The sequence below is a fragment of the Rhinopithecus roxellana genome, chromosome 6 (assembly GCF_007565055.1).
Source record: "Rhinopithecus roxellana isolate Shanxi Qingling chromosome 6, ASM756505v1, whole genome shotgun sequence".
NCBI classification, from domain to species: domain Eukaryota; kingdom Metazoa; phylum Chordata; class Mammalia; order Primates; family Cercopithecidae; genus Rhinopithecus; species Rhinopithecus roxellana.
The window spans coordinates 42,379,630-42,407,399 of NC_044554.1; the positions used below are offsets into that span (position 1 = coordinate 42,379,630).

General features: G+C 43.0%; 1 protein-coding gene across 1 annotated transcript in view; it reads left to right on the forward strand.

Annotated features, from left to right (window-relative positions):
• Nucleotides 1-27,770, forward strand: part of GALNT17 (polypeptide N-acetylgalactosaminyltransferase 17) — a 612,717-nt gene that overhangs the window by 277,716 nt on the left and 307,231 nt on the right. Inside the window, exons 4-5 of the mRNA XM_010376806.2 lie at nucleotides 22,357-22,531; nucleotides 27,454-27,651. Coding sequence (XP_010375108.1) covers nucleotides 22,357-22,531; nucleotides 27,454-27,651 — 373 coding nt within the window. The remainder of the gene's footprint in view (nucleotides 1-22,356; nucleotides 22,532-27,453; nucleotides 27,652-27,770) is intronic.

A 27,770-nucleotide genomic window follows, 5' to 3' on the forward strand; every position in this document is an offset into this window, starting at 1 on the left:
TGATTCTCCCCTAATCTTCTTTTTGCAGCTGTTCTTCTCTTCCTTGGTTTCTTAGTCCATTTGTCTTTCTACAAAGAATACTTACGGCTAGGTAATTTATAACGGAAAGTAATTTATTTCACTCATGGTTCTGTAGACTGTACAAGAAGCATGATGCCAGCATCTGCTTCTGGTAAGGGTTTCAGGAGCTTCTACTCATGGTTGAAGAGGAAGGGGAGTTGGTGAGGTCACATGATGAGCGACAAGTGAAGAGAGAGAGAGGGGAGGAGGTGCCAGGCTCTTTTTAACAATCTGATTTCATGGGAACTAAGAGTGAGAACTCATTGAATCCCATAAGAATGGCACCAAGACTTTGAGGAGGGATCCACTGCCATGACCCACCAGGCCCCACCTTCAATATTAGGGATCACATTTCAACATGAGGTGTGGAGGAGACAAACCATATCACTCGGCCCTCTCCCTTCTTAAACTGGGATTACTCGTGATTCTCAGCATCAGGACACACTGGGCAGTCTCCTCCATTGTGTATGTTCTGACAGTTTCCCATTGAAATTGTCCAATGGGATCTACCACTGAAGCACAGAACAGTTTATCTTCTTCCCTGAGCTTCAAACCAATAAGGCCTCTGTCTCCCAGATGGCTACCCTGGGTCTTCGTAGCTCCATTGGTCCAATGATGAACTTGCAGTGTTTGCCTTGATCTTTGGGTGACTGGGATGGAGGAATTTGGGTGCACAGAGGTATCACAGTCATAATACTTGACACACTCCGTCACTGGTTCATACATAGCCATTCTTTATTTTTCCTCACTTCTGATTGAGACATAAATCATACACCATCAAATATACTATAAAAATAAGATAGACCAGGCACTGTGACTCACACGTAACCCCAGCACTTTGGGAGACTGAGGCGGGTGGGTCATTTGAGGTCAGGAGTTCGAGACCAGCCTGGCTAATATGGTGAAGCCCTGTCTCTACTAAAAATACAAAAATTAGTCGGGTGTGGTGGCGTGCGCCTGTAGTCCGAGCTACTCTGGAGGATGGGGCAGGGGAATTGCTTGAACCTGGGAGGCAGAGGTTGCACTGAACTGAGATCACACCATTGCACTCGAGCCTGGGCATCACAGCAAGACTCTGTCTCAAAAAAAAACCCAAAAAACAAAAATAAAGTATACAATTCAGCGATTTTCAGTATATTCAAATGATTTGCACCTATCACCACTACCTAATTCCAGAACATTGTCATCACCTGCAAAATAAACCCTGAACCTGGGAGTAGCCTGTTGCAATTCTACCCTTACTCCATTCCTTGCCAAATATTAATGTATTTTCTGTTATGATAAATTTGCCTGTTCTGGACATTGGATAATAAATGAAATCTACAACATGTGGCCTTTTTTGCTGGCTTCTTTCACTGAGCATAATGTTTTCAAGGTTCAACCATGTTGCAGCATATATAAGTACTTTGTTCTTTTTATGACTGAATAATATTTGAGTATAGATGTAGCACATTCTATTTATCTGTTTATCAGTTTATCAGTTGATGGACATTTGGGTTGTTTCTACTTTGGGGCTATTAAGAATAATAGGGCTATGAACATTCATGTATACATTTTTATTTGGACATGTTTTCAGTTTTCTTGGGTACATATCTAGGAGTAGAATTGCTGGGTTATATGACAATTCTATGGTTAACTTTCTGAGAAACTGTCAAATTGTTTTCCACAGCTAGACTGTTTTTCACATGAGCTGCATCATTTTACATGATCACCATTAATATAGGAGGGTTCCAGTTTCTCCACATCCTTGACAACACTTTTTACTTTTTTTAAATTATGGTCAATCTAGTAGGTATAAGGTGGTATCTTGTAGTTTTGATTTGCATTTCCCTAATGACTAATTATTTTAAGCATCTTTTCATTTGCTTATTTTTCATTAGTCTATCTTCTTTGGAGAAACATCTATTCAAGTACTTTGCCCATTTTAAAACTGATTATTCGACTTGTAAAATTATTGACTTGTAATTATTCTTTATTCTGAATACTCATCTTTATCAAATATTCTGCAACTATTTTTTGCAAATATACTTGCAAATATTTTCTCCCATTCTGTGGGTTGTCTTTTCACATTCTTGATAATGTCCTTGGATGCACAAAAGTTTTTAATTTTTATAAAGTCCAGTTTATCTTTTTTTCCTTTGGGTGTTTGAGCTTTTGGTGTCATATCTAAGAAACTGTTGCCTAATCCAAAGTCACAAAGAATTGAACCTTTGTTTTCTTCTAAGAGTTTTATAGGCCTAGCACTTCCAAATAGGTTTATATCCATTGTGAGCTCATTTTTGGATATGGTTTGAGGTAGGGATCCAAATTCTTTCTATTTTTATTTTTTACGTATATAGTTATCCCATGAGCATTTGTTCAAGAGGCCCAATTTTTCCTCATTGAATGGTTATGGCACCCTTGTCTAAATTCAACTGACTGTAAATATGAGAAGTTATTTTGGGACTCTCAATCCTATTTCTTTGATTTATGCATCTGTGCTTATGGCATGATCACACTGTCTTGATAACTTTTTCTTTATAGTAAATTTTAAAAGTGGGAAGTGCAAGACCTCCCACCTTGTTCTTTTTTCAAGATTGTTATGTCTATTCTGGGTCCCTTTACATATTAATTTTAAGACCAGCTTGAACATTTCTCTGAGAAATAGGTGTCAGAATTTTTTTAGGGATTGTATTATATGTGTAAATCAATTTGGAGCGTATTGTCATCTTGATAATATTAATGCTTCCAATCCATGAACATAGATGTCTTTCTATTTATTTAGGTCTCTAATCTCTTTCAACAATGTTTTTTAGTTTTCAGTATACACATTTTACACTTCCTTGGTTAAATTTATTCCTTAATGTTTTATTCTTTTTAATACTATTATAAATTGAATTGTTTTCTTAGTTTCATTTTTGGGTTGTTTATTGTTATTGTATAGAAATACAACTTATTTTTGTATGTTCATCTTGTATCCTTTAACTTTGCTAAACTTTATTATTAGCTCCAATAGGTTTTTTTGTAGATTTTATAGAGCTTTCTATATAGAATATCATGTTATCTTCAAATAATGATAATCTTACCTCTTACTTTCCATCTGAATATTTTCTATTTATTTTTCTTGCTTAATTACCTCCTCTATTTATTTTTAAAATATATTTATTAATAAATATCTCTTCTCCTACCATGTCAAGTATGAGAACATTCACCCATGTACCTTTCTAAGGGTTTACAAAAGCCTCTTCTGGAGAAGACAGCTAAGTCATGAGTGAGCTCAGGAAACATGGGACTCGCCATAGTGGGCTATTGTGTAGACCAGGTACTGGACTTAAGGCAAAAATCTGGACAGATGGAATGGGCTTCTCTGTATTTTCTGCTTCTGATCTTATCAAGACCTACTGCCTATCCTCAGGAGCAGGTCAAAGCAGAACATGTCTTGAGAAATATGAGATATGATACAATGAATGTCTTCCACTGATCCAGGCAGCAGGCGGAAAGCCTGTAGTCAAAACATCCAATTATAGATAAGAATGAGTGCTACACTCATTCAGGCAATCCATCCTCAGCTTAAGATGAGGTACGTTTGCAGAAGCAGTGTTAGAAATGACAACTCTCAATGCATCTGTCTGAAGTCACACTGCCCTGTTATGGGGGTCGGCCTCTGTGGCTGTGTGTTGTTGTTATCTTGGATCTCCCTTGACCGTCTTCTTCCAGATTCTCTGACCCTCTTCTGTGCTGTCTCCTGTGCTTTTCTGTTGGTTTATGTTCCTTTTTTTGGTGAAACACAACAACTGGAAGCTTCTTAAGAGACTGCAAGGAAGAGAAAATCTTTCAAGCTCACTCATGCCTCTAAAGATGGCTTTAGCCTCATCTTCTAGGTGAATGATGGTGTCATTGAGTTAGATGTTACCTTCTTTCAGAATTTTGATGGTTTTGCTTCATTATTGTCTATCTTTCTTTGTTGTTGTTGTTGTTTTGGAAGAACCAAAGGCATTCTGATTCCTGATCTTTTGCATGTTCTTTTTTCCTTTCTGGAAGCCTGTAGAATCTTTATCTTGTCACCATAGTTTTAGATTTTACAATGATGAGTTTTGATATGGGTCAGTTTGCATTGATTGGATGGGGCATTTAGTGGCTTCAATCTGGAATCTATTGTCTATCTATCTTTGGAAATTTCTTGGACTTTTAATTGATAATTCCTCCTCATTTTTTCTGTTCTCTCTTTCAGCATCTTTTATTATTCTAGTTTGGGGCCTCTAATAATTGAACCTCTAATTTTTTATTTTTCTCTGGTATCTTATCTTTCTCTATCTGATATTTTTGCTCTGTTTTCTTTATTCTCACTTCAGTTTTTTTATTCTGCCCTTCTATCCATTTTTTATATTTCTGCTATCATAGTTTTACTTCCAGGTGATCATTTTTATTCTCTGAAAGCTCCTTTTATAACATATTGTCCTTTTTTATTGGAAGCAATATGTTTTCTTATCCCTGGAGGATGTTAATAATATTTTTTGTTTTAAGTTTTTCTCCCTACATAGTCTATCTCTACAACTTACGTTTTTCTCATTGATGTTTAGTTTCTAGCTTCCATGTTGGAGGCTTTCCTTAAGTATCTGGTGAGTCTTTTCTGTTTATGATTATCTCTTAAATAGTGATTAGACAGCCAGGAGCTAAGTGGAGGGGGAATGAGGAGTTACCGCTTAAGGGTTTGGGATATGTTTGAGAAGATGAAAAAAGTTGTGGAAATAGATTATGTCTGCACAATAATATGTATGTACCTAATGTCACTGAACTGTATACTTAAAATGGTTAAAATAGTAAATTTCTTGTTATGTTCATTGTATCACAGTTTTTAAAAAGCTGATCAGATATTGCGTACTTGAGTTGGACGTACTTGATTTGACAGTGGAGTGATTTGTGTGGGCTGAAACAAGAAGTGGGAGTGGAGGCTGGATGTGGTGGCTCAAGCCTGTAATCCCAGCACTTTGGGAGGCTGAAGTGGGAGGATCACTTGAGATCAGGCATTTGAGACCAGCCTGGCCAACATGATGAAACCCCGTCTGCACTAAAAATACAAAAAAAAAAAAAAAAAAAAACAAACAAAAAAATCAGCTCTGTGGTAGTGCACACCCATAATCCCAGTTACTCAGGAGGCTGAGACAGCAGAATTGCTTGAGCCCGGGAGGTGGAGGTTGCAGTGAGCTGAGATTGCACCACTGCACTCCAGCCTGGGTGACAGAGTGAGATTCCATCTCAAAAAAAAAAAAAAAAAAAAAAAAACGTGGGAGTGGGAATTTTAGTGATCAGTTTCTTTTCAAATAACGTTTGTGCTGGCCTTCCTTATTTTGGTCTGTCCATTTTACCCCCAGTTCCAAAGGCACCTGGGGCTGCCGGTTCCATTGCCTCTTGAGTGTCCTCTGGTATATATTGAGTTGGTTTCTCAGTTTTGGCATTGTTGGCTTGGGATCATCTGTTATACTTCAGTCACTTGATTATCCTGAACCTGCATTCAAGCTTGCTCAATTTCATGGCTGTTGTCTTGTCTTGCATTTCCTCTGGCTTTGGAAGGTTATGGTTTTTGTTGTTGTTGTTTGTTTATTTTAGAAATCCTTTTACTGTAGTTTTTTAGTGAATTTTGAGTAGTGGTCTCTGATTCATGAGTTAAATTCATCATCTTATTCTGAGAGTTTTATATTCATCTTTGAGAATGTTTAATATAAATTGACAAACTGTCTTCCAGGTATGCAAAACTATCACATGAAGAGTATATGAAAGACTTTTTTTCTCTGTATTCTTACCAACACTAAATCTTATTTGTCTTGGCCATCTTGTTCTGATGCAGGGGAAATGGCATTACATTTTTAAATCTGCATTTTAAAAAATAGTATTGATGATGAACACTTTTTCATATGTTTATATGTTTTTTAGAGATTTGCCTATTGATGACTCCTTTATCCCTTTTTTATTGGAGTGTTTATCTTTGTCTTATTGATTTACAAGCACTTTTTATTTTATTTTACTTTAAGTTCTGGGATACATGTGCAGAACGTGCAGGTCTGTTACATAGGTATACATGTGCCATGGTGGCTTGCTGCACCTATCAACCCGTCATCTAGGTTTCAAGCCCTGCATGCATTAGGTATTTGTCCTAATGCTCTCCCTCCCCTTGTCCCCCACCCCCGACAGGCCCGAGTGTGTAATGCTCCCCCCTCTGTGTCCATGTGTTCTCATTGTTCAACTCTCCCTTATGAGTGAGAGCATGCGGTGTTTGGTTTTCTGTTACTGTGTTACTTTGCTGAGAATGATGGTTTCCAGCTTCATCTGTGTCCTTGCAAGACATGAACTCATTCTTTTTATGGCTCCATAGTATTCCATGGTGTATATCAAGAACTTTTTATACATTAAACAAACCTTTTTTACATCACTTTGCAGGCATTTCTCTCAACTTGTGCTTCTCACTTTAATTCATTCGTAGTCTTTTTTGGCAAGTATAAATTTTACATTATATAGTCAAATCCATCAGTCTTTTCTTTTTGATACCAAAGTCTTAAGAATGTGATTCATTATGCCTAGACTATACAAATATTGACAGCCATTTTTATGGGTAAATGTTTCTTTCCAAAATAAATTCCAGACAGAGGAAATATTTTTATATAAAGTATAAGAATTTTTAACATAGAGACTCTGTCCCAAAATACGGTTATCTCAATTTAATAGTAAGTCCTTTAACCAGTGATCTGAAATTCACTGTTTTTATCTGCTGAATTATTTAATATTTGGATACACTGAAGCTGAATCACATATAACCAATTATAAGGAGGAGGCAGGAGTCAAAGAGGATCCCCAGGGTCCCTGCTTAGGTGACAAGATGGGTATTCGTACTTCTCATTTAGAATGGGATATGCTAAGAATTAAGAATCACAGGTTTGGGAAGGGGACGGACTTCACTTTTTGGATTTGTCAAGTTCCAACATCCTATGGAAATTTACTGTGCCTTTAAAACTTAGGTGAGTTGTAACTTTAGCCATCAAGTTTTCCTTAAACTACTATGAGAAGCTTCTTTCTTTTTACAATTAATGGCCTTAATACTCTTTTTGTTTTCTTTTTCTTTCTTTCTTTTTTTTTTTTTCCTGAGACAGTTTCTTGCTCTGTTGCTGTAGCTGGAGTGCAGTGGTGCGTTCTTGCTCACTGCAATCTCCACCTCCCAGGTGCAAGCGATTCTCCTGCCTCAGCCTCCCGAGTAACTGGGATTCAGGTGCCCGCCACCACACCTGGCTAATTTTAGTAGTTGTGGTACAGATGGTGATTCACCATGTTGGCCAGGCTGGTCTTGAACTCCTGACCTCAGATGATCCACCCACCTTGGCCTCCCAAAGTGCTGGGATTATAGTCGTGAGCCACCACGCCTGGCCTTCAATACTCTTTGATATGTCTTATTAATATTTTGCTTTTTTAACTTACCTTGTTACCTTCTTTGTTGTAAAGCAGCAGTCCCCAACTCCCGGGCCATAAACTGGTCCATGGCCTGTTAGGGACTAGGCCGCCCAGCAGGAGGTGAGAGGCTGGTAAGGGAGCAAAGCTTCATCTGTATTTACAGCCACTCCCCATTGCCCGCTTTACCACCTGAGCTCCCCCCCTTGTCAGATCAGCAGTGGCATTAAATTCTTATAGAAGTGTGAACCCTATTGTGAACTGCACATATGAGGAATCTAGGTTGCATGCTTCTTATGAGAATCTAATGCCTTATGACCTGTCACTGTGTTCCAGCACCCCCAGATGGGATCATCCAATTGTAGGAAAACAAGCTCAGGGCTCCCACTGATTCTACATGATCATGAGTTGTAGAATTATTTCATTATATATTACAATGTAATAACAGTAGAAGTAAAGTGCACAATAAATGTAATGCGCTTGAATCATCCTGAAACCATCCATCTGCTCTGTCCATGGAAAAATGATCTTCCACCAAAGTGGTTCCTAGTGCCAGAATGGATGAGGACTGCTGTTTAAATCAGTAGCATGGGGAGGAAAGAGAGGAATGAATCCTGGCCCAAACTTTAGCTATGTGGTCTTGGCCAAGGCACTTAACTTTTCTGACCTTATTTAAGTTAGGGTAATAGTAGCTTTCATGCAGGGCTTTCATTGTGAGGTTTACAGGTAATACTTGCAAGGCACATAGTGCAAGTCCTAACAGTGTCATAAAGGGTACTGTTGAGTGTGCTCATGAGATTATTTGATTTGCTAGCTCCTGGTTCATTCATCAGTATTCAACCTACATGTCATCCACACTGGGAAACCATAACCGAATTGCCTTCATTTATCTGCCTATCTCTAAGTGGTAAGACACTTGATGGTAAGACCGATAGCTTGCTCTGTGCTGTAATCCCAGGATCTAGCCCACAGCTAAATTACAGTAATTGTTGAATAGGTTAATTTCAGTTGCACATGTGCAGAGATTTTTTTCCTCCACTTCTTCTGGCATTGTTCTAGAAGCTTTAGGATTTCACATTGTACGTATTTTGGCTTGAATGCTATAGTTATATTGGTTTAGGTGTCAGAAATTGCCTATCTCCTATCACCATCATTTGAGTTTCTTGATGATTTGGACGGTTGTACATCTTGTCACTAATACTTCCCTGTACGACAGGCTTATCTGATCAACATCTTGTCTTGGTTGGTTGTATTCAAAGGTTGAAAGCAAGATGGCTGAAAACTTTTTGGAGTGGAAGGTTATACCCTCTGCACTTCCAAAAGGAATTTTGGAGAAGAAGTCACACTGGCATTGTTTGCTTTTCTTCTTGGTTTATAATTGCAGAGATGGGAGAAGTCTTGTGTTTCCAAGAGATAACATTCTTCCTGTGTTGCTGAGGTTCTGAGTGAAATAGCTGAGAGACAACTTGTTATCACACAGCTCCATGCTTGGCCAGGATCTCTTTATTTGAACATCACCTGCCTTCCCCCCTGCCTGTAAAGAGCCTTCCTAATCAGAAATAATACTTGTTTTTGCCCCCAACCAGATCATAGCAGTGTGACAGCATTTGCTGTGTGGGTCTGTAATCCTAACTAGGTTGTGCATTTACATTTCTCTTTGTGTTTTTTTAGGCCCCAGGGAGGAAAGAATGAGGAGAGTATGTATCTTTACACAAGCCATAGTGTGAGAACCCCAGCTAAAGCTTCAGCCACTAACTGGCTTTTAAAAACAAGAAGAACAACAACGAAACCCTTTTTAGTTTAAACTAATTATAGGTTCACAGAAAGTTGCAAAGATGAACAGGAAATTCCATGTAGCCTTCGCTTAGTTCCTCCCAGTGGTAACATCTTGCAAAACTCCAGAATACTGTCACAACTAAGAAATTGGCTTTGGTACATTGGCCCTTTAGCCCAGATGATTGAGAAGTGTGGGAATGTCAGGTGGTTTGGTATTAGCAGAGCTGCTGTTCAGCCGGAATGTTCTACAATGCCATTCCAGTCCACATCTGCTCTGATGTTATATAGCTCGATAGTCTCCGCTAGCTAGAAGAAACATGTTAGGTTCTGCAGCCCTTTTGGATGCTTGTAAGAGCTGTTATTGATAGAATATTCGTATGATACATTAATAACTTAACATGGACAATTCCTATAAGCAGGCATGAGCATTTCGTTTGCACATAAGATTCACACTGCCACCGGCCGGGCGTGGTGGCTCAAGCCTGTAATCCCAGCACTTTGGGAGGCCGAGACGGGCGGATCACGAGGTCAGGAGATCGAGACCATCCTGGCTAACATGGTGAAACCCCGTCTCTACTAAAAAATACAAAAAACTAGCCGGGCGAGGTGGTGGGCGCCTGTAGTCCCAGCTACTCGGGAGGCTGAGGCAGGAGAATGGCGTAAACCCGGGAGGCGGAGCTTGCAGTGAGCTGAGATCCGGCCACTGCACTCCAGCCTGGGCGGCAGAGCGAGACTCCGTCTCAAAAAAAAAAAAAAAAAAAAAAGATTCACACTGCCTTTGATCTTGGAAACTTCAGGGTCCTGAATATGGAGCACCCCAAAATGCTAGAGAATGGTGAAGTGGCGGGATGCCTCGCTTCAGTTATTCCATTCCTGGCTGTCAAACGCATTTAAAGAAAACTTGAGTAAGAAGTGACCAAGCACCATGGTGTGACCCTGTTCTCCCCAGGGCTTCACATTGCTTGTGTTCTGTTTTGCTGTCTCTTTAATGACTGTGACTTTTGCTATTTCAAGGAAGAGATTTGCCAGCTTCAGAGCATTTGGAATCAGTATCACCGTAAATAAGAACATAATGAAAAAAAAACACACCCCAGCCTGTAGACAAATTTGATTGCTGAAATTCATGTGTTATTATTAGAATCATCTGCAAATGCCAGACTTTCAAATGCCTTTGATGGGGTAAGATAGGGGAATGCTCTTTTAAATGGGGGAGACAACTTAGAGTTCTCACCTAGACAGCTTATAGCCTATGCGTACTATGATGTTTCCTTGTAGGTTTGGGCTACTCATATTTATTTTCGAAAAGGTAAAATGTAAATGGAAGAAGCGGTAGAGAGGAATTTCTTAACAAAGGAATTGGAAGCTGAGATGGCTTTCCTTTACAAAGTGCCTCTCATGAATGCACAACTCAGTGTGATATATTTAGTTTAACACTTTGATTTTTGCACCTCACATCTCTTTGCTTTTCTTTTCGTCTTTTGCTTTCTTTTGTCCTTGCTTTGATCTCACTATGGAATCGCCCTCAAAATGCTTTCATACATAGCAAAAGCTTCCCTCTTTAATCTCTCTCATTCTTCCTGAAGTTTCTCACTCTTGCCTCATTTTTGCTCCAGCCCATAGTCAGCAAGTGCGTTATTTAAGTCTGCAAACCTGAGAGATGCTCAGAGAATAAAATACGCAGTGCAGCCACCTCCTGGGTTATTTCATCCTGCAGTTTTACATGCTTGCTTCCTCTCCATGGCTGCTCTTCAAGCCCAGGATTTCAGAGACAGATGGGCCCATGCCATAGTGGCAAAGCTGGGGTGGGGTGTGTGTATATCTACCAGATACGTGGCTCCTGTATCCCTCAGGCTTCTTCAGAGCTTCACTGTATTGTTCAGAAGAGTTGGAAGCCCAAAAGGTTCCCTGGATGCCCAGTCTTTTGAAATCTCTTAATCAGCCCTTAGGTCTCTTCTCTGTGGAACATTGACCACAGTGAGCAGAAGGCAACCTAGAAAAAGTAGGCACCTGCCTCAAGTCCAGAGCCTGCTGCTCCCATCCTGCAGCCTGGCCAACTTTCTACTCATGGTTACAGCCCTAATCCTTTATCTTCCCTCTCTGAAACTGGTGCTGATGGCTGCAGATTCAGAAGAAAATGGGATCATCATACTGGTGCTTTGCACTCGCATTTGGTCCTCATGCAACCCTGCGCAGTGGAATAAGGCTGTATACACTGATAATTAGTCTGTAATCAGAGATGTGGGTGCTTCCAAGCTACTAGAGGGAGCCAACTCTCAGGACAAGCCCAGGCCAGGCCACAGCAGCTTTGTATTAGCAGACAAACAACTTCAGATTTCACAATATCACGTTCACAGGAATCAGAGGTAGAGTGGTGATGCGTGTAGGCATGTCACTTACAAATGGTGTGACCTTGGGAAAGTTACTGGCCCTCTGTCTTAGTCCATTTGGGGACTGCTGTAAGAAGCACCTTAGGCTGGGCATTGTGTCTCATGCTTGTAATCCCAGCACTTTGGGAGGCTGAGGTTGGAAGATCACTTGAAGCCAGGAGTTTGAGACCAGCCTGAGCAACATAACAAGACCCCATGTCTACTAAAATAAAATAAAAATTAGACAGGCATCGTAGTGCATGCCTGCAGTCCCAGCTACTTGGGGGGCTGAGGCAGGAGGATCATTTGAGTCTGTGGGTTGGAAACCACAGTGAGAGCTATGATCATTCTGTTGTACTGTAGCCGGTGTGACACAGGGAGACTATTTTTCTAAAAAAAAAAAAAAGAAAAAGTAAAATAAAGAAATAATACCTTAACTTTTATGTATCCATAAAAATCAAAAATAACGAAGTTAAAAAGAAATGCCTTAGACTTGGTAATTTATAAACAATGAAAATTATTGCTCACAATTCAGGGGCCTGGGAAGTCCAAAGTCAGTGTCTGGTGAGGGCCTGCTCCTCATAGATGTCTGTGTGTTTCCATGTGTAGTAAGTGGTGAACCAGCTCCCTGGGGCCCCTTTTGTAAGGACACTCAACCCATTCATGAGGGTAGAGTCCTCGTGACCTAATCACCTCCTAAACACTTGCCCTCTTAATACCACCCCATGGAGGCATTGATTGGCATTTAATGTATGAATTTTGAGGGAACACAGACATTCAGAGCATAGCACGCTCTCTATGCTTCCGTTTTCTCATCTGTAAAGTGTGGTTGATCATGCCCTTACTTCACAGAGTCTGTAAGAGCTATGAAGGAGTTGCTGTAGGCCAACAGCTTGTGGCTCTTAATAAGGACTCAGTAAGTATGAAGACAAATGTTGTGGAATGTTACAAGTTTCCAAGACAGCCCATTCACTGGTTCAATTACCAGAGGAGATCTAATTTGGCTGACTAGTGTTCTGGAGTGTTTCCTGATTAGCTGACATTTTTAGTCAGCTTAGTTAGCAATTTGGGGATATAAATATTTCATTATAGATACAGACAAGCATAGTATTTGAAATGTTTGAAAAACAGTGATTGTCAGCAGAAAAGGAACTCTGGCATTGGTGAAATCTGCCTCCCCAGTTAGTATTCTCACTGAGAAACTAACAAAGTTTACACATTGGGCCCCTCCCTTGCACGGGTGCCCTTCGAGGTCATCTGATGACCCCTTGCTGTGTGTTTACATGTCATGCATTTTTGGAAAACTTACAAAAGTAAGCTTTTAAAATGTTTCTCAAAGAGAATGCCCCAAATTGTATAAATTTCAGGTCCTACAAAACCCAGGTTCATTTCTGGGATTTGCTATCTCCATTGGACAGATAAGAAACACCGAGATATGCAACCTAATTTCTCCCCACTCCACCATCTTTTGTTCACTTTCAAAGATAAAACTTTAAAACTTTGTCTAATAATATTTTTTAAAAAAATTTTTTTTTTGAGATGGCATCTTACTCTGTCACCCAGGCTGGAGTGCAGTGGTACAATCATCGCTCACTGCAACCTCTGCCTCAAGCTGGGCTCCCACCTCAGCTTCCCAAGTAGCTGATACCCAAGTGTTTTCAGTCTGTGTTTTATGTTCTGTCTAGGGTATCGAAGTTAATTCTTACATATATAAAATATTGAAATCTCTCAGAAAAAAAAAAAAAAAAGAGATGATGCAGAAATGTCAAGTGTCCCGACTAACGTCTATGCTAAACTCTGTGTTGAAGACCATTTTTTTCACTGTGGTCTCTGTCATAAGTCCCTAAGCACAGAGAGCTGGATGTTTCCATTGGGGTGGAGAGAAAGGCTGGCATCTGGGAGGGCCCAGGGTGTGGACACCACGCAGACGCTGGATTCTCTCCACATCCAGTCTGGAAGAGCTCAGGAACTCAAGTCCCATCAGGATGAGGAGTCTTACCTAAGTGTCTCACCAGATGCTTCCAGACAGAGGTAGCCTTGGAAACCCATTGAACAAGCTAGCAGCAGAGATGTGCCCAGGGAGAAGGTGGCCTAGGAGGAACCCAGGGGAGGGACAGACTAGCTGACCAGACTGGGTTTTAGGGGCAAGCCTCCAGTCCACCAGTTACCAACATAGGGGTTGGAAGGACCCCATGGCCACAGAATATGAATCAGACCTTCAGCAAAGTCAAGGATTTTAAATTCACACACTCAGGCTGGGCATGGTGGCTCATGCCTGTAATCCCCGCACTTTGGGATGCCAAGGCAGAAGCATCACTTGAGCCCAGAGTTCAAGACCAGCCTCAGCAACATGGTAAAACCCTGTCCCTTCAAAAAATAAGTAACAAAATTTGCCAGACATGGTGGTGCATCCTTGTAGTCCCAGCTACCCGGGAAGCTGAGGCAGGAGAATCACTTGAGCCCAGGAGTTGGAAGCTGCAGTGAGCTATGATCCAGCCACTGCATTCCAGCCTGAGTGACAGAATGAAACCCTCTTTCAAAACAAAACAAAACAAAATTGCACACAACATAAAATCACTTCTTCTTCTGCACTTTCAAAACTAACAGACATAAAAGACCACATAATTTACGACTCCATTTTCATGAACTATGTGTATTAGGCAAAGTTACAGGGACAGAAAGCATGTTAGTGGTCACCAGGGGTTGGGAAAGGGGAGATGGGGAGCAACTGCTCAATAGGTATGGGGTTTATGTTTGGGGTGATGAAAAAGTTATAGATAGTGGTGATAGTTGCACAACATTGTGAATGTACTTAATACCAGTGAATTGTATATTGTAAAAAGGTCAAAACATTTTAAACATGGTAAAAACAATGAAAAAAGTGAACCAGTGCTTTTGAGGTGTTTGGGGTTTGCATGAGAATGACCTGGGGGTGCTGGCCAGTTCCACTAAGGCCCACTGAATTAGGGTTACTGAGAAAGGAGCCTTGGAACCTGCATTTTCATAAGGTCCCCAGTGATTCTCACTCTGGAAATACTGGCAGGCATTTTCATTCTATTTTGTTTCTTAATTGGAATGTGCCATATGTGCTATTTTCTCGTCCCCAGCTGTCTCAACCCATGCATTCACAGTGAGCAGCGTGCCCAAACCTCAGCAGCTGCTGGCAGGGAGAGGTGTTGGTGATAAACGTGGCAGTGGTGGCAATGGGGGTTGATGGTGTCAGAAGGAGTGTTGATAGAATTGTGGCTTTAGTAGCAGTGGTAGCAGGAACAGGGAGTGAAAGCAGAAGGCAGGACCATTTGGGATCCTTGTCCAGAGACTGACCTGATTGTGAGATTGCCCCACGCAGAGGTGGCCAGCCATCAGGATCCCAGTTTTGGAGCCAAGCTTGGTGGCTCACACCCATAATTCCAGAGCTTTGGGAGGCCAAAGTTGGGGGATTGCTTCAGGCCAGGAGTTTGAAACTAGCCTGGGTAACATAGTGAGACCTCATCTATACAAAATAAAATAAATTAGCTGGGCATGGTGGTGTGTGCTGGTAGTTCCAGGTACTTAGGAGGGTGAGGCAGGAGGATCGCTTGAGCTCGGGAGGTCGAGGCTGTAGTGAGCCATGATTGTACCACTTCACTCCAGCCTGGGCAACAAGGCCAGACCTGTCTCTGTCTCTGTATATGTGTGTGTATGTGTGTATATATATATTTATTTATTTACTTATTTATATGTATTTTATATATATACTGTATGTGTGTGTATATATATATACACACACATAGATACATATATACACATACATATATAAACACACGCACATATACACACACACACATTTAAATTAATTTATATATATATATATATATTTTAAAAGATTCCAGTTTTGGAAATGGCATGGCAAACCCTCACCATGTAGGCCAAGGTCACTTCTAGAGGGTTCAATCTTTTAGATGAGGCAGGAAAAGTAGGTCCTAGGCAGTGGGGAAAGTGGAGATGAACAGGGCAACACTGGGATTCTGGAATGTCAGCTCAGTTGGGGTAAGCTCTGGCCCACATTCAGGGTCTAATTCATCCCAGATTGAGTTAGGCAGGGGGTGTAAATGCTAAGCCAGAGCCACCCAATAGGCACTTAGCAGACCAGCTGATGCAGCAGCTTCCCATTTGAAGCTTGTAAGAAATATAAGTGCTTGGGCCAGCTCAGACTTACTGGTGATTCCAATGCAGATTGAAGGTAGAGGAACACTCACTCATCTAAGCTTAGACGGATTCTCCTGAATCTCCATACTTTGAAGGGCAATTGAAATATTCAGTAAGTCTCATCATCAAGGCTTAATAACTGTGAGGGTTGAGAGGTCAGGTTGCCCACCATTGTGGATGCACAGACTTGGCCCAATCCTGGACTGGGTGGCCACTTCCCAAGCACACATAAAAAATCCCAAGCACTGAGACTTTTGCATTGGTTCTGGAAGCAGGTGGAGCTGAGTCTGTGTTAGGACCACCAGGTTCATATGACCACTGTGCAGTAACAGACCAATTACGCTGAGACAGCAGGGTTTGCAACAGAGAAAGAGTTTCATGATTGTAGGGTAGCCAAGTGAGGAGACAGGAAGAGATCCTCAAATCCACCTCCCCGGGGATTTCTGGGCCTGGGGCTTTGAAGGGGATCATGGAAGGTGAGAGGCTGAAGAATCAAGGTCATTCATTGATAAGGGTAAAGGGGATGACATTATCAAGATGTGGAAACTGCATTCTTTAGTGAGGCAGCTTCTTGTGGGGTCCTTCAGACCAGCTGATGTCAGCAGTTTCATTGGTATGGAGGACATGAAAGAATATCTCAAAGGGAAAACTTAATGTTTTATAATGTTCAAGTTGTTATCAATAGAGCAGTTAAGGGGGACTGTAATCTTGTAACAGGGTCTATTGTCCTAGTCATTCTAGTACAACAGGCACCAAGAAACTATGATGAAACAGGTCAGAGACTAATGATTAATGATGAATGTGCTGCATGCTTGGTTTATTTTAATTTCCCCCTCCCTTCTTTCCTGAATTTTTTTTTCTTTTTTCTTTTTTCTTTTTTTTTTTTTTCTTGAGACAGAGTCTCACTCTATTGCCCAGGCTATAGTGCAATGGCATGATCTTGGCTCACGGCACCCTCCACCTCCCAGGTTCAAGCGATTCTCTCACCTCAGGCTCCTGAATAGCTGAGATTACAGGCGTGTGCCACCAAGCCAGGCTAATTTTTGTATTTTTAGTAGAGACGGGGTTTCACCATGTTGGCCAGGCTGGTCTTGAACTCCTGACCTCAGGTGATCCACCCACCTCGGCCTCCCAAGGTGCTGGGATTACAGGCGTGAGCCATTGCGCCTGGCCTCCTGATTAATTTTATAAAGTGTATAGGGGCAATTTCAAGTCTACTAGGTCAATACTTGCTCCTGAGCAGGGCTCTGAGACCAGGGATGGTGCCGATAGTTTATTCTGTCATATCACTGAAAGTGCAGGATTGAGACAGAATTCTGTAATGTTCTTTGCTTTAGTTCTTACTGTTTCATAACTTTATTTTTGTCAATTTGTGCTCCGTAAGCCTGGATGACATGTGTTTGTTTTATTGTTAAGGAGCAGGTGTGCATACCTCCCTCTCTAGTCCTTCCCGATCACAGGCAGTGTTCGCTTCTCCCCCTCAACCTCCTCAAATGCTGTTTATCAAAATCTTAAAAAACACAAGGGTTCCCAAATGGCACTTGGCCAATTTTTTATTGGATTTTATAACATTTATTTTTGTCGAAATGAGTTTCTGCATTTATTTTTGCAGAAGGTAAACATTTATTTTTGCAGAAATGAGTTTCTGTTTTCTTCTCTGAGTGTGTTCGTGAGGAAAAAGAGAAAGTAAGATGTTTTTCTTAGTGTTCTTATAACGTCCTAGAATGGTTTAATCTGTTAAGGATGATAAAGGATCTTAAGTGAGGGAGTGACTTTCTTTTTTTTTTCTTTTTTGAGAGAGTCTCTGTCTGTCGCCCAGACTGGAGTGCAGTGGCACAATCTCAGCCCACTGCAACCGCCGCCTCCCGGGTTCAAGCCATTCTTCCACCCCAGCCTCTCAAGTAACTGGGATTACAGACATGTGCCACCACACCTGGCTAATTTTTGTATTTTTAGTAGAGATAGGGTCACACCATGTGGCTAGGCTGGCCTCGAACTCCTGAGTTCAAGTGACCTGTTTGCCTAGGCCTCCCAAAGTGCTGGGATTATAGGAATGAGCCACCGTGCCTGGCTAAGGGGGTGACTTTCTAACCAGTGTCAGGTTGGGGATTTGTGTACTTCCATGGGGGCCTGGGGACCTGGTTTTAGTTGGTTAATTTATAGACTCATTATCTTTAAGGTGAATTTGGGCTCTTGTACCCCATCTCAACTTCAGTTTCTCTCCATTTTCAAATCTCAACACCCTAATGCTCTTAGGCGGTCTCAAATGTGTTCCACCAGAGCCAGGCTTTCTGGAAGTCTTTCTTGAGATGTCCTCATCCAGTTCTCTCTGTGTTGACCCTGTCCCTGCAGGAGACAGCTGAATCTGGAGGGATTTCTTTTTTTCTCGCTGGTACCATCGGGGGCCTCCTGTTTGTCTAGATCAACGGGCCATTCTCAGCTCTCATTTTCTCTAATGCATTTGACTTTCCTGACCCCGGAGGTTGAGTAGCTTTTTGAGGACAGGGACTCTGTCCTTCTCACCCACAGAGACTCCTTTAAATATTTAAAAAATGAATGCACATATCTTTCTTCCAGAAACGCTGCCAAACACTTTACCGGATAATGCTTCGGAACTGGCGTCATAGGAGCATTATCCTGTAAAGTGTTGGACTCAGTTTCAACACTTCCAGATGATGCTCTTGGGCTCTCAGGTTTGAGAACTGCAGTTCCTCCTTGGAGGCCCATCTGTACTGCCTTGAGCATAGCTTCTCCAGCCCTTCTTCCTTCTACATTCTCTATCCAGCCCTCTACAAAATAAAAGAAATTAGCTGGGCATAGTGGTGCATGCCCCTAGTTCCAGCTGCTCAGGAGGCTGAGGCAGGAGGATTGCTTGAGCCCAGGAGGTGAAGGCTGCAGTGAGCCATGATTGCTCACTAGCCCTTCTTCCTGTCTCCTAAATACATGTGTTTCACAAAGTGTGGTTCTAAGTCTTCTTCCCTGCATTTCCTGGAACTGTCACCCTCTCATGGCCATCAGAATCTCGTGCCCAGGCTTGAGTGCAGTGGCGCAATCTCAGTTCACTGTAACTTCCACCCCACCAGGTTCATGTGATTCTCCTGCCTCAGCCCCACTGACTGGCTGAGATTACAGGTGCCTGCCACCATGCCCAGCTAGTTTTTGTTTTTAATAGAGATGGGGTTTCTCCATGTTAGGACGCCATCTCTCATCACACAGTCCCTGACACCTCTGCCCTGTTTTCTCCCCTCCAGACCTTTGTCGTGGTTCAGATGCCTACCCCAGAATGTCCTCTGGCCCCCTCAACCTGTCCTCAGAGAAACTCATCAACTTGTTCTTCCTCTTCTCTTCTTTTTCTCTTTTTAAATCAGTTGTATCTGGCCGAGTGTAGTGGCTCACGCCTGTAATCCTAGCACTTTAGGAGGCCGAGGTAGGGGGATCACTTGAGCCCAGGAGTTCAAGACCAGCAGGGACAACGTAGCAAAACACTGTCTCCACTAAAAATACAAAAAATTAGCCGAGTATGGTGGCAGGCGCCTGTAGTCCCAGCTACTCGGGAGACTGGGGCAGGAGAATTATTTGAACCCAGGAAGTGCAAGTTGCCGTGAGCTGAGGACACGCCACTGTACTCCCGCCTGGGTGGCTGAGCGAGATTCCATCTGAAACATAAAATAAAATAAAAATAAAATAAATCAATGGCATCTTCCCAGTTTCCTAGACTGAAACGTTGGTGCTCATGATACTGTCATCTAAGTAGATACAATTTTTCACTTAGGTGTTTTTTGGTGTGCTTATGTATTCTAGAATAGTGAGAGCTCATGTCCAAATCTTCTGCATAACTTAACAACTTTTTCCATGAACGCTCCCAGCCAAAACAATTTCTCTCTCTCTGCGACTCCTCACAGCACTCTTCCTCCATGGCCATTTTTTTTGTGGGGATGGGGGGACCATTAGCTTCATTTACCTTATAATATTGAATATTATAATTTATTTTTATTTTTATTTTTTTTTAGGCGGAGTTTTGCTTTTGTTGCCCAGGCTGGAGTGCAGTGGTGTGATCTCGCCTCACTGCAACTTCCGCCTCCCAGGTTCAAGCGATTCTTCTGCCTCAGCCTCCTGAGTAGCTGGGATTACAGGCACCCGCCACCACACCTGGGTATTCTTTTTTTAGAAGAGACGGGGTTTCACCATGTTGGCCAGGCTGGTCTCGAACTCCTGATCTCAGGTGATGTACCTGCCTCGGCCTCCCAAAGTACTCCTTCCTATAATTTTTAAACATATCTCATCTCCTTAACTCGATTGTAAGCATCTCGAGGGAGCACTTGTGTCTGAATTGTCTTTGCGCACAGGCCAGAGCACAACTCAGTATCTTATAAAGTCCAGAATCACACTGCAGGGTCTGGGAAGAGAAGCCTGCTCAGTGTCACTTGTTCTTAAACCCTGATCATTGGATGGTGGCATCTGCCTCGATGTTTCCATACGCTGTTGTTTGGAGCAGTGTATCCCCGTACCTTGTAAGAGTGAGAATGGTGTCTACTGCTATACAGTAGGCCCTAGACTTTATAGATGATTTTGGCAGCTGGGCGCAGTGGCTCATGCCTGTAATCCCAGCACTTTGGGAGGCTGAGGTGGGTGGATCACCTGAGGCCAGGTGTTCGAGACCAGCCTGACCAACATGGTGAAACCCCATCTCTACTAAAAATACAAAATTAGCCACGCGTGGTGATGCATGCCTGTAGTCCCAGGTACTTAGGAGGCTGAGGCAGGAGAATCACTTGAACCCGGGAGGTAGAGGTTGCAGTGAGCTGAGATGGCGCCACTGCGTTCCAGCCTGGGCAACAAGAGAGAAACTTCATCTCAAAAAATAAAAATAAATAAAAATAAAAATGATATTGGCTAGTTAGAAAGACAAGCTGTTGTTCTTTCTAAATTTCTGGAATTTACGCAATTAATCAACATTATTAAGTATGATAAACCAATTATTATTAGATTTACCATTTACTGAATGCATATTGAGTGCTTTCTATATAGCTTTTCCTTTAGTCTTAGCAGCCATAAGGCTAGTACCAAATGTTTAGGCTTTATCCTTTTACTCCTTTAATACCTCCCAAAACTCTTTAGATATGAGAAGGCCAGTGGTAATGACCCACACTTTCTTTTGCCAACCTTACCGATCCGTACCCATACATCTCCCCCGAAGTCTCGCAACTCTTAACAAATGAGGAACTTATTTGATACCCAGATGTGGTGAGTGATGTAGCCAGGAGCTGACATCGTGTTCCTGGGAAGAGCCACGACCAGGTCACAGGTCACGTGGCAGCTAAGTGCTAACAGTGCCTGCGGAACTCCTGGCATGGTGCCCAGCGCTCAGCACTCAGAATGTTCTCCCTGAACTTATGGAGATTCCTGCAGTCACAAGCCAACCCTGGTCACCAGGTGGGATTCGCCTTGTAGCATTCCATGATCTATGGCCTTTGGTGACATGTCCCTGAGTACCCCAGCACCCATGCAGGACAGGCACCTGGAGTGCAGGTATCTAAGAATCCTCTCCCTGTTAGCCCCTCGTTTTCCTCCCTATACCTGGTGATTTTTATGCACATAAAGTACCACTGTTTTGCTGTTTTTTTTTAAGATGTCTTTATTTTTATTCTTAAAATTAAAGACCAGGTCTTGCTCTGTTGCCCAGGATGGAGTGCAGTGGTGTAACTATAGCTCACTGCAGCCTCCAATTCCTGGGCTCAAGTGATCCTCCTGCTTTGGCCTCCCGAGTAGCCGGGAGTACAGGTGCACAACACCACACTCGGCTGAGTATCAGTCTTTATGTCTATAGAGTTAGATTCAGTTGAATTGTGTTTCAGCTCTCCCGTTACCCCAAATGTGACCTCGGAACAGGTTAGCCTCTCTAAGATTATGTCTTCATTTGCAAAATAGAATTAATGTAGTTAATTAATGGAACTAATCTAGCAACCTCCTAGGGTTTCTGCAAGGATTAAATTAGCTCATAGAAATGCACTTTCCCAGCTGCTTGTTGCAGAAGGGAGGGCATTCAATCCCTGGTAGCTTTAGTTCTGCCTCCAAGGTAGCACTTCTACTACTGAGCAGAGACTTATTTTGCATCCCAAGGCATGTACTGTAAGAGCAAGGCTGTGTGCAGATGGAAAAGCCCGTATAGAAATTGATAAACCGGATGGACCCATGGGGTAGCAGGAGGACAAGGACAAGGATTCTGGTCAAGTTTGGAGGGAGGGCCATGAAGAAAAAGAATCTTAAGGGACATCTGCCGGCACGTAGCAGCCAGAATATAAAAGCCAGGCCTGGTTCCCATCCAGCTGTACGGATTGCAAACTGTCAGAAGATAGCTGTCCTGGGTGAATGCATCAGAGATGTCATCTGACTCCTAGACTGATGAGATTTTCTTTTCTGCCAGAATTACTAACATGCGATTTTTTTTTTTGAGATCTTTGAACTCGCTGAAGATCTGTGGGCATTGCAGTGGGTTAGATGCAAATTTGCAGTGACATGTTTATAGACCTTCTTGCATTTTTGTTATTTGCAGAGGAGCTGAAGGTCCCCCTGGAGGAGTATGTCCACAAACGCTACCCCGGGCTGGTGAAGGTGGTGAGAAATCAGAAGAGGGAAGGCCTGATCCGTGCTCGCATTGAGGGCTGGAAGGTGGCCACCGGGCAGGTCACTGGCTTCTTTGATGCCCACGTGGAATTCACCGCTGGCTGGTAGGTCATGAGCTGAAACTCAGGGGTGCTCAAGACCTGCATTGTGGTTGAGAGGGGCTGGAATCTGGGAGGTGGGACATTTCACCTGTTAGCTGTACGGGCACTTCCAGAGAAAGACTCGTTGAAGAAGAAAGTGAGATCATTGTCTGGGATAAAACTGGGGAGCAGGGAGAAATTTACCTACCGTCTGTTCGGTTCATCATCATTGGCATCATCATCATCATCATCAAAATCCCCAATGAAAATAGTGTATCAGGCTGGGCACGGTGGCTCACGCCTGTAATCCCGACACTTTAGGAGCCCAAGGTGGGTGGATCATTTGAGGTCAGGAGTTTGAGACCAGCCTGGGCAACATGGTGAGACCCTGTCTCTACTAAAAATACAAAAATTAACCGGGCACGGTGGAGCACGCCTGTAGTCCAGGCTACTCAGGAGGTTGAGGCAGGAGAATTGCTTGAACTTGGGATGCCAAGGTTGCAGTGAGTCTAGATCACACCACTGCACTCCAGCCTGGGTGACAGAGAGAGACTCCATCTCAAAAAAGAAAAGAAAGAAAGAAAGAGAAAACGGTGTATCAAGTAGACAAAACTCAACAGAATCCTTGCAAATGGGACAAGAAGTCATATTTTTCTTGCTCTCTTTTCCTTCTTTGCTGCTGTCTTTGCAGGGGAGGATGGTTGACTGTCATTGTAAGAAACGAGATATAGTTATAATTCTAATGACTCAGGTAAAGCTGCCCAGATGTATGGGATTATCTTTCACATCATTCGGAGGAAGGTGAAGCGTATTTTCTGCAGATATGGTCCTGATATTTTTCCAGGTGGAAAGAACAGAGTGTGAGAAACTGGTTGAGTGTACAGGGAGTAGAAGATTTTGGATGCACAAAGAGTGAGGCCACAAAAATGCCAAAATCATGTTAAAATTGGAATAGAACTTTCCCCTTTTAAAGCGTGGTCAGATGATTGTTGCTAAGTAACCAATGATCCATCAAGTTATAGGTTAAATAACCTGTACCCTGGGTTGCTTAATTAGTAAGAAGCAGAGTCTTATGTTTCACAAATATGTTTATTTACACTCATTGAGGCTGTCTTGAGTAAGTGTTGTTCACTGTACTAGATTTGAAGAACCAATATCCCATCACTAATTAACATTAAAATGTCTGTTCTTCTTCATTTGCAACAACCAATAAACCAATGTTTATGCATATGACCACTTAAGAAACCCGGGACCACTGATAACACTGACCCCTTCAAGTGCATGCTGGGGTCTGTTGCCATCTCAGACACCAATTTTCCCTCCCAGTTTTTTGCTGTCATCAAACTCTGGTGACACCCAGCTGCATGTCTTCAGCCCCCATCTCTCTCCTGAGCTCCAGAGCTGTTTATCTCTAGTAATAATCATTCCCAAAGCGTGGTGCCCAGACCCACAGCATCCACAGAATCTGAGAACTTGTCAGAAATGCAAATTCATGGGCTCCACCCAGTCCCCTGAAATCAGAAGCCGTGCAGGTGGGATCCAGCGGTCTGTTGTAACCAGCCCTCCAGAGGACTCTGATGCATGCTCCAGTTTGAGAAGCACTGAGCCATAATGGAAGCCTTCTGAAAAAGATGCACGCCAATGTTCTGTCACAGCCTCAGGCCTGGCATACCTTGTCTTTTCCTTGGCATCATTGCATCCTCGTTTCTTTCCTTTCAAAACTGGTTGGTCCCCACACATATCCCTTTCCCTTGATTTTCCCCTTGCCATCATGTTACTCATCGCTTCAACCTCCAGCTTCAGCCAGTTTTGTCTGCCGTTTCTCCTGTCTCCCTCTTTCAAGAGTGTCTTGACCACCACTCTCCCAGCTTGGTTCTTCCTTGACATTCACCTAAATGAATGCAGTCACTGCTGAAACTCATTCTTTTGGCAGATACTTGCTAGATGCCTACTGTATCCCCTGGTGTTGTTCTAGGTTTGGGGTTTGCCTGGCACTGAGTGATTTCTCAGAACTTGCAGTGGTAAGGCTGGAAGAGTCCTGCACAAACTGGGACAGTTGGACACTAAGCTGGGGTTCAAAATCTGGCAGGTTTAGTATCTGCCCTCAAGTCTACAGTCTAATTCTAGTCTGTCTAATCGAATCCACCTATCATCTGATTCTCCCTGATGTCTGTGACTTTAGTCTTTGCCATTCAGACTCATTTTCCACACTTCTACCCAGGTGGCATAGAGCCCTCTCTAAATTAAAACCCCCTGGTGGTTCTCCATTACAAGTTAGATAGCATGTCTCAACTTTTACCAGGTTCTACTGCAATAGAAGTCTCCAGTCACAATGACTTACAGCAATACATGTTTCTCTCTTATCTGCATGGCACATCAGCTGTGGTTGTCTGACTGTGGCTGTGCTTTTATCCTCTGTGTTCTGAGAGTCAAGGAATCCTCCTGTCTAGAACATCCCATCTTTGTGGCTCAGGGGAAAGAACAGTGACTGAACTTCGAAATGGCTGTTAAAGTTTCTGCTCTAATATGACACCGTCACTTTCGCTCACATCCCATTGGCAAACCAATTCACATGTCCAAGTTAAATGTTAATTGGAGGTTGAGGAAGGAGTGTGCTTCTCTAGGGAAGCATTGCAGGCCATCTGGTAATAGGCAGGACATCCCCAGGGCGGAGGGAGCAAATTATTGGGAATCGTCAGACGTTGTCTAGTAGACAGTAAGATCAAACTTCTCAGCCGCAGAAATACCAATGGGGCCGGGCACGGTGGCTCACACCTCTCAGCACTTTCGGAGGCTGAGGCGGGTGGATCACCTGAGGTCAGAGTTCGAAACCAGCCTGGCTAACATGGCGAAACCCTGTCTCTAGTAAAAATACAAATACAGGCACCTGTAATCCCAGCTACTCAGGAGGCTGAGGCAGGAGAATCGCTTGAACCTGGGAGACAGAAGTTGCAGTGAGCTGAGATCACGTCATGGCACTGTAGCTTGGGAGACAAGAGTGAAACTCCATCTCAAAAAAAAAAAAAAAAAGAAATATCATTGGAACCAAGGTCTTCTGCCTCCATACTCAGTGACTCTTACTGCTGGTGGATGAGCTGAACTGAATGTTTCTATATGCATGGTCTGGGCTTGTATGGGATTCATCATGGTTCATCAAGGAGGTAGTGGAGCTTCAGAATTAAGACATGAACCGGACCATCTAGGTTAGAAACCTGATTCTACCACCAGTTGGCTGTGTAGCCTGGGGCAAGCTGCTTAACCTCCCTGGTCCTCAGTTTCCTCATTTGGATAATGCTGATCATCGTATCTACCTCATAAGATTATCTTGGGGGTTGCATTAGTCAGCACATGTGAAATATTTAGAATGGCACCTAACACTAATAAGTGCTCAATAAAGATCAGCTATCATTAGCTCATAAGAACAATAGCCTGTGTTCAGAGATGATTAGCAAAGGCAGCTGCACAGTCACTGTGACTTGAATAAGGTGGGGAAAATGATCTAGGAGTTGAGAGGAAGAACTCCCACAGGAGAGGTGATGCTTGGTCTTGGGACCAGGTGGTGAGAGAGGTGGGAGAGGTGGTACTTGGTCTAAGCCTTCTTAGATGGCTGGGCTTTCGTCCAGTAGCAAAGGGCATTCCCAGGGGAGAATTTCATGAGTGACAGCTTGGCTGGGACCATGCTTCTAAGCCTGCCTGGAAGCCTTGGAAAATCAGTGCCATTTGGCTTCAGCTTATATGGTGTGTGCAGAAGTATTGGAAGCAGGTAATGGCCCAGGGTATATTTTATTGCTCATTTTAAATAGAAAGATGAGATGAGCCAACAGGTAATTCAATAGCTGCAAATGAAAAGAGATGGGTTGTCGACTGTGTGTTCTCATTATTCTTCCCGATAATGCAGAGGAATGGGATTTTTGCTTGACTCTGTTCCAAAGCCTGCATTCTGTTCTAAGCTGGGAGATTAATGCCCTGGCTTAGGAGAGCCATCTTCTCCTTCTCGAATATGGGAAATGATCCCTTCCTGCGCCTGCCTTGGAGACGCACGATGTTGGAGGTGTCTGACCATCTGCTGTCTCCTAAGCCAGCCGGGCTACGCCTTGAACCTGAAGCCAGATTTCTGACGAATGCCCGCTGCAGCCTCGAGCTGGGGAAGTGAGCAGGAAGCCAGAATTCTGCCTGCCTTTGCATTTAATTAGTTTCCAGTCTTCTATTGCTAACCAATTCAATTAAGTCGCTTCTAAGAAATCAAATCATCAATTAAAACAACTGAAATAATCACGCCCACACACACACACACACACACACAATTAAATCATCAATTAAAACAACGGAAATAATCATGCCAACACACACTCACACACACACACATACACATACATACACACACACAAAATTAATCAAAACAACTGAAATAATCACGCACGCGCGCACGCACACACACACACACACACAGAAGCTAGTGAAATACGTATTAAAACCAGGCCATCCCAGGCAGAAGTGACCTATTTTGGGAAAGGAAATTCAGTGCCAGCAGAAAAAACAAGCGGTGGCAGTCAGTGCCCTAGGGGTAAACTGACGACACTGTATAAAACTGTTGTGCAATGTAAATCGTGGAGTCCACTGTCAATATGAAAGTGAGACTTGGCACTTTCTTGGAAAGGAGACCCCATGTTCTGAACTCTTGCTCTAGGCTTTTCAGGCTGGAGCAGGCATCACTGTAGTAATTCCAACAAGGGTGAAGGGGTGAGCTGATTTCATACACTTTACAGCCCAGATGTGAAGCTGCAGGATCCAGCTTGGGCAGGTCCCTGGGAGCCTCAGTTTCCATCTGAGTTCCAGCCTTCCCAAAGCCCAGCCTTTTAACGGAATGCTGTTCATTCCCTGTAGTCTTGGGAGGTGTGCCTTAGGAGAGAGAAGAAAGGTTTCATGTCTGTTTCTCTATGTTTCAGGGCTGAGCCGGTTCTATCCCGCATCCAGGAAAACCGGAAGCGTGTGATCCTCCCCTCCATTGACAACATCAAACAGGACAACTTTGAGGTGCAGCGGTACGAGAACTCGGCCCACGGGTACAGCTGGGAGCTGTGGTGCATGTACATCAGCCCCCCAAAAGACTGGTGGGACGCCGGAGACCCTTCTCTCCCCATCAGGTCTGTGGCTGGTTAGCTGTGGTGGCCAACAAGCCCCCAAATTCAAGGGTAAAAAGGAGCCACTGAGAGAGGCCAGAAAAGCCTGCCTTGGGCTGGAGCAGCTGTGTGCACACAGCTCT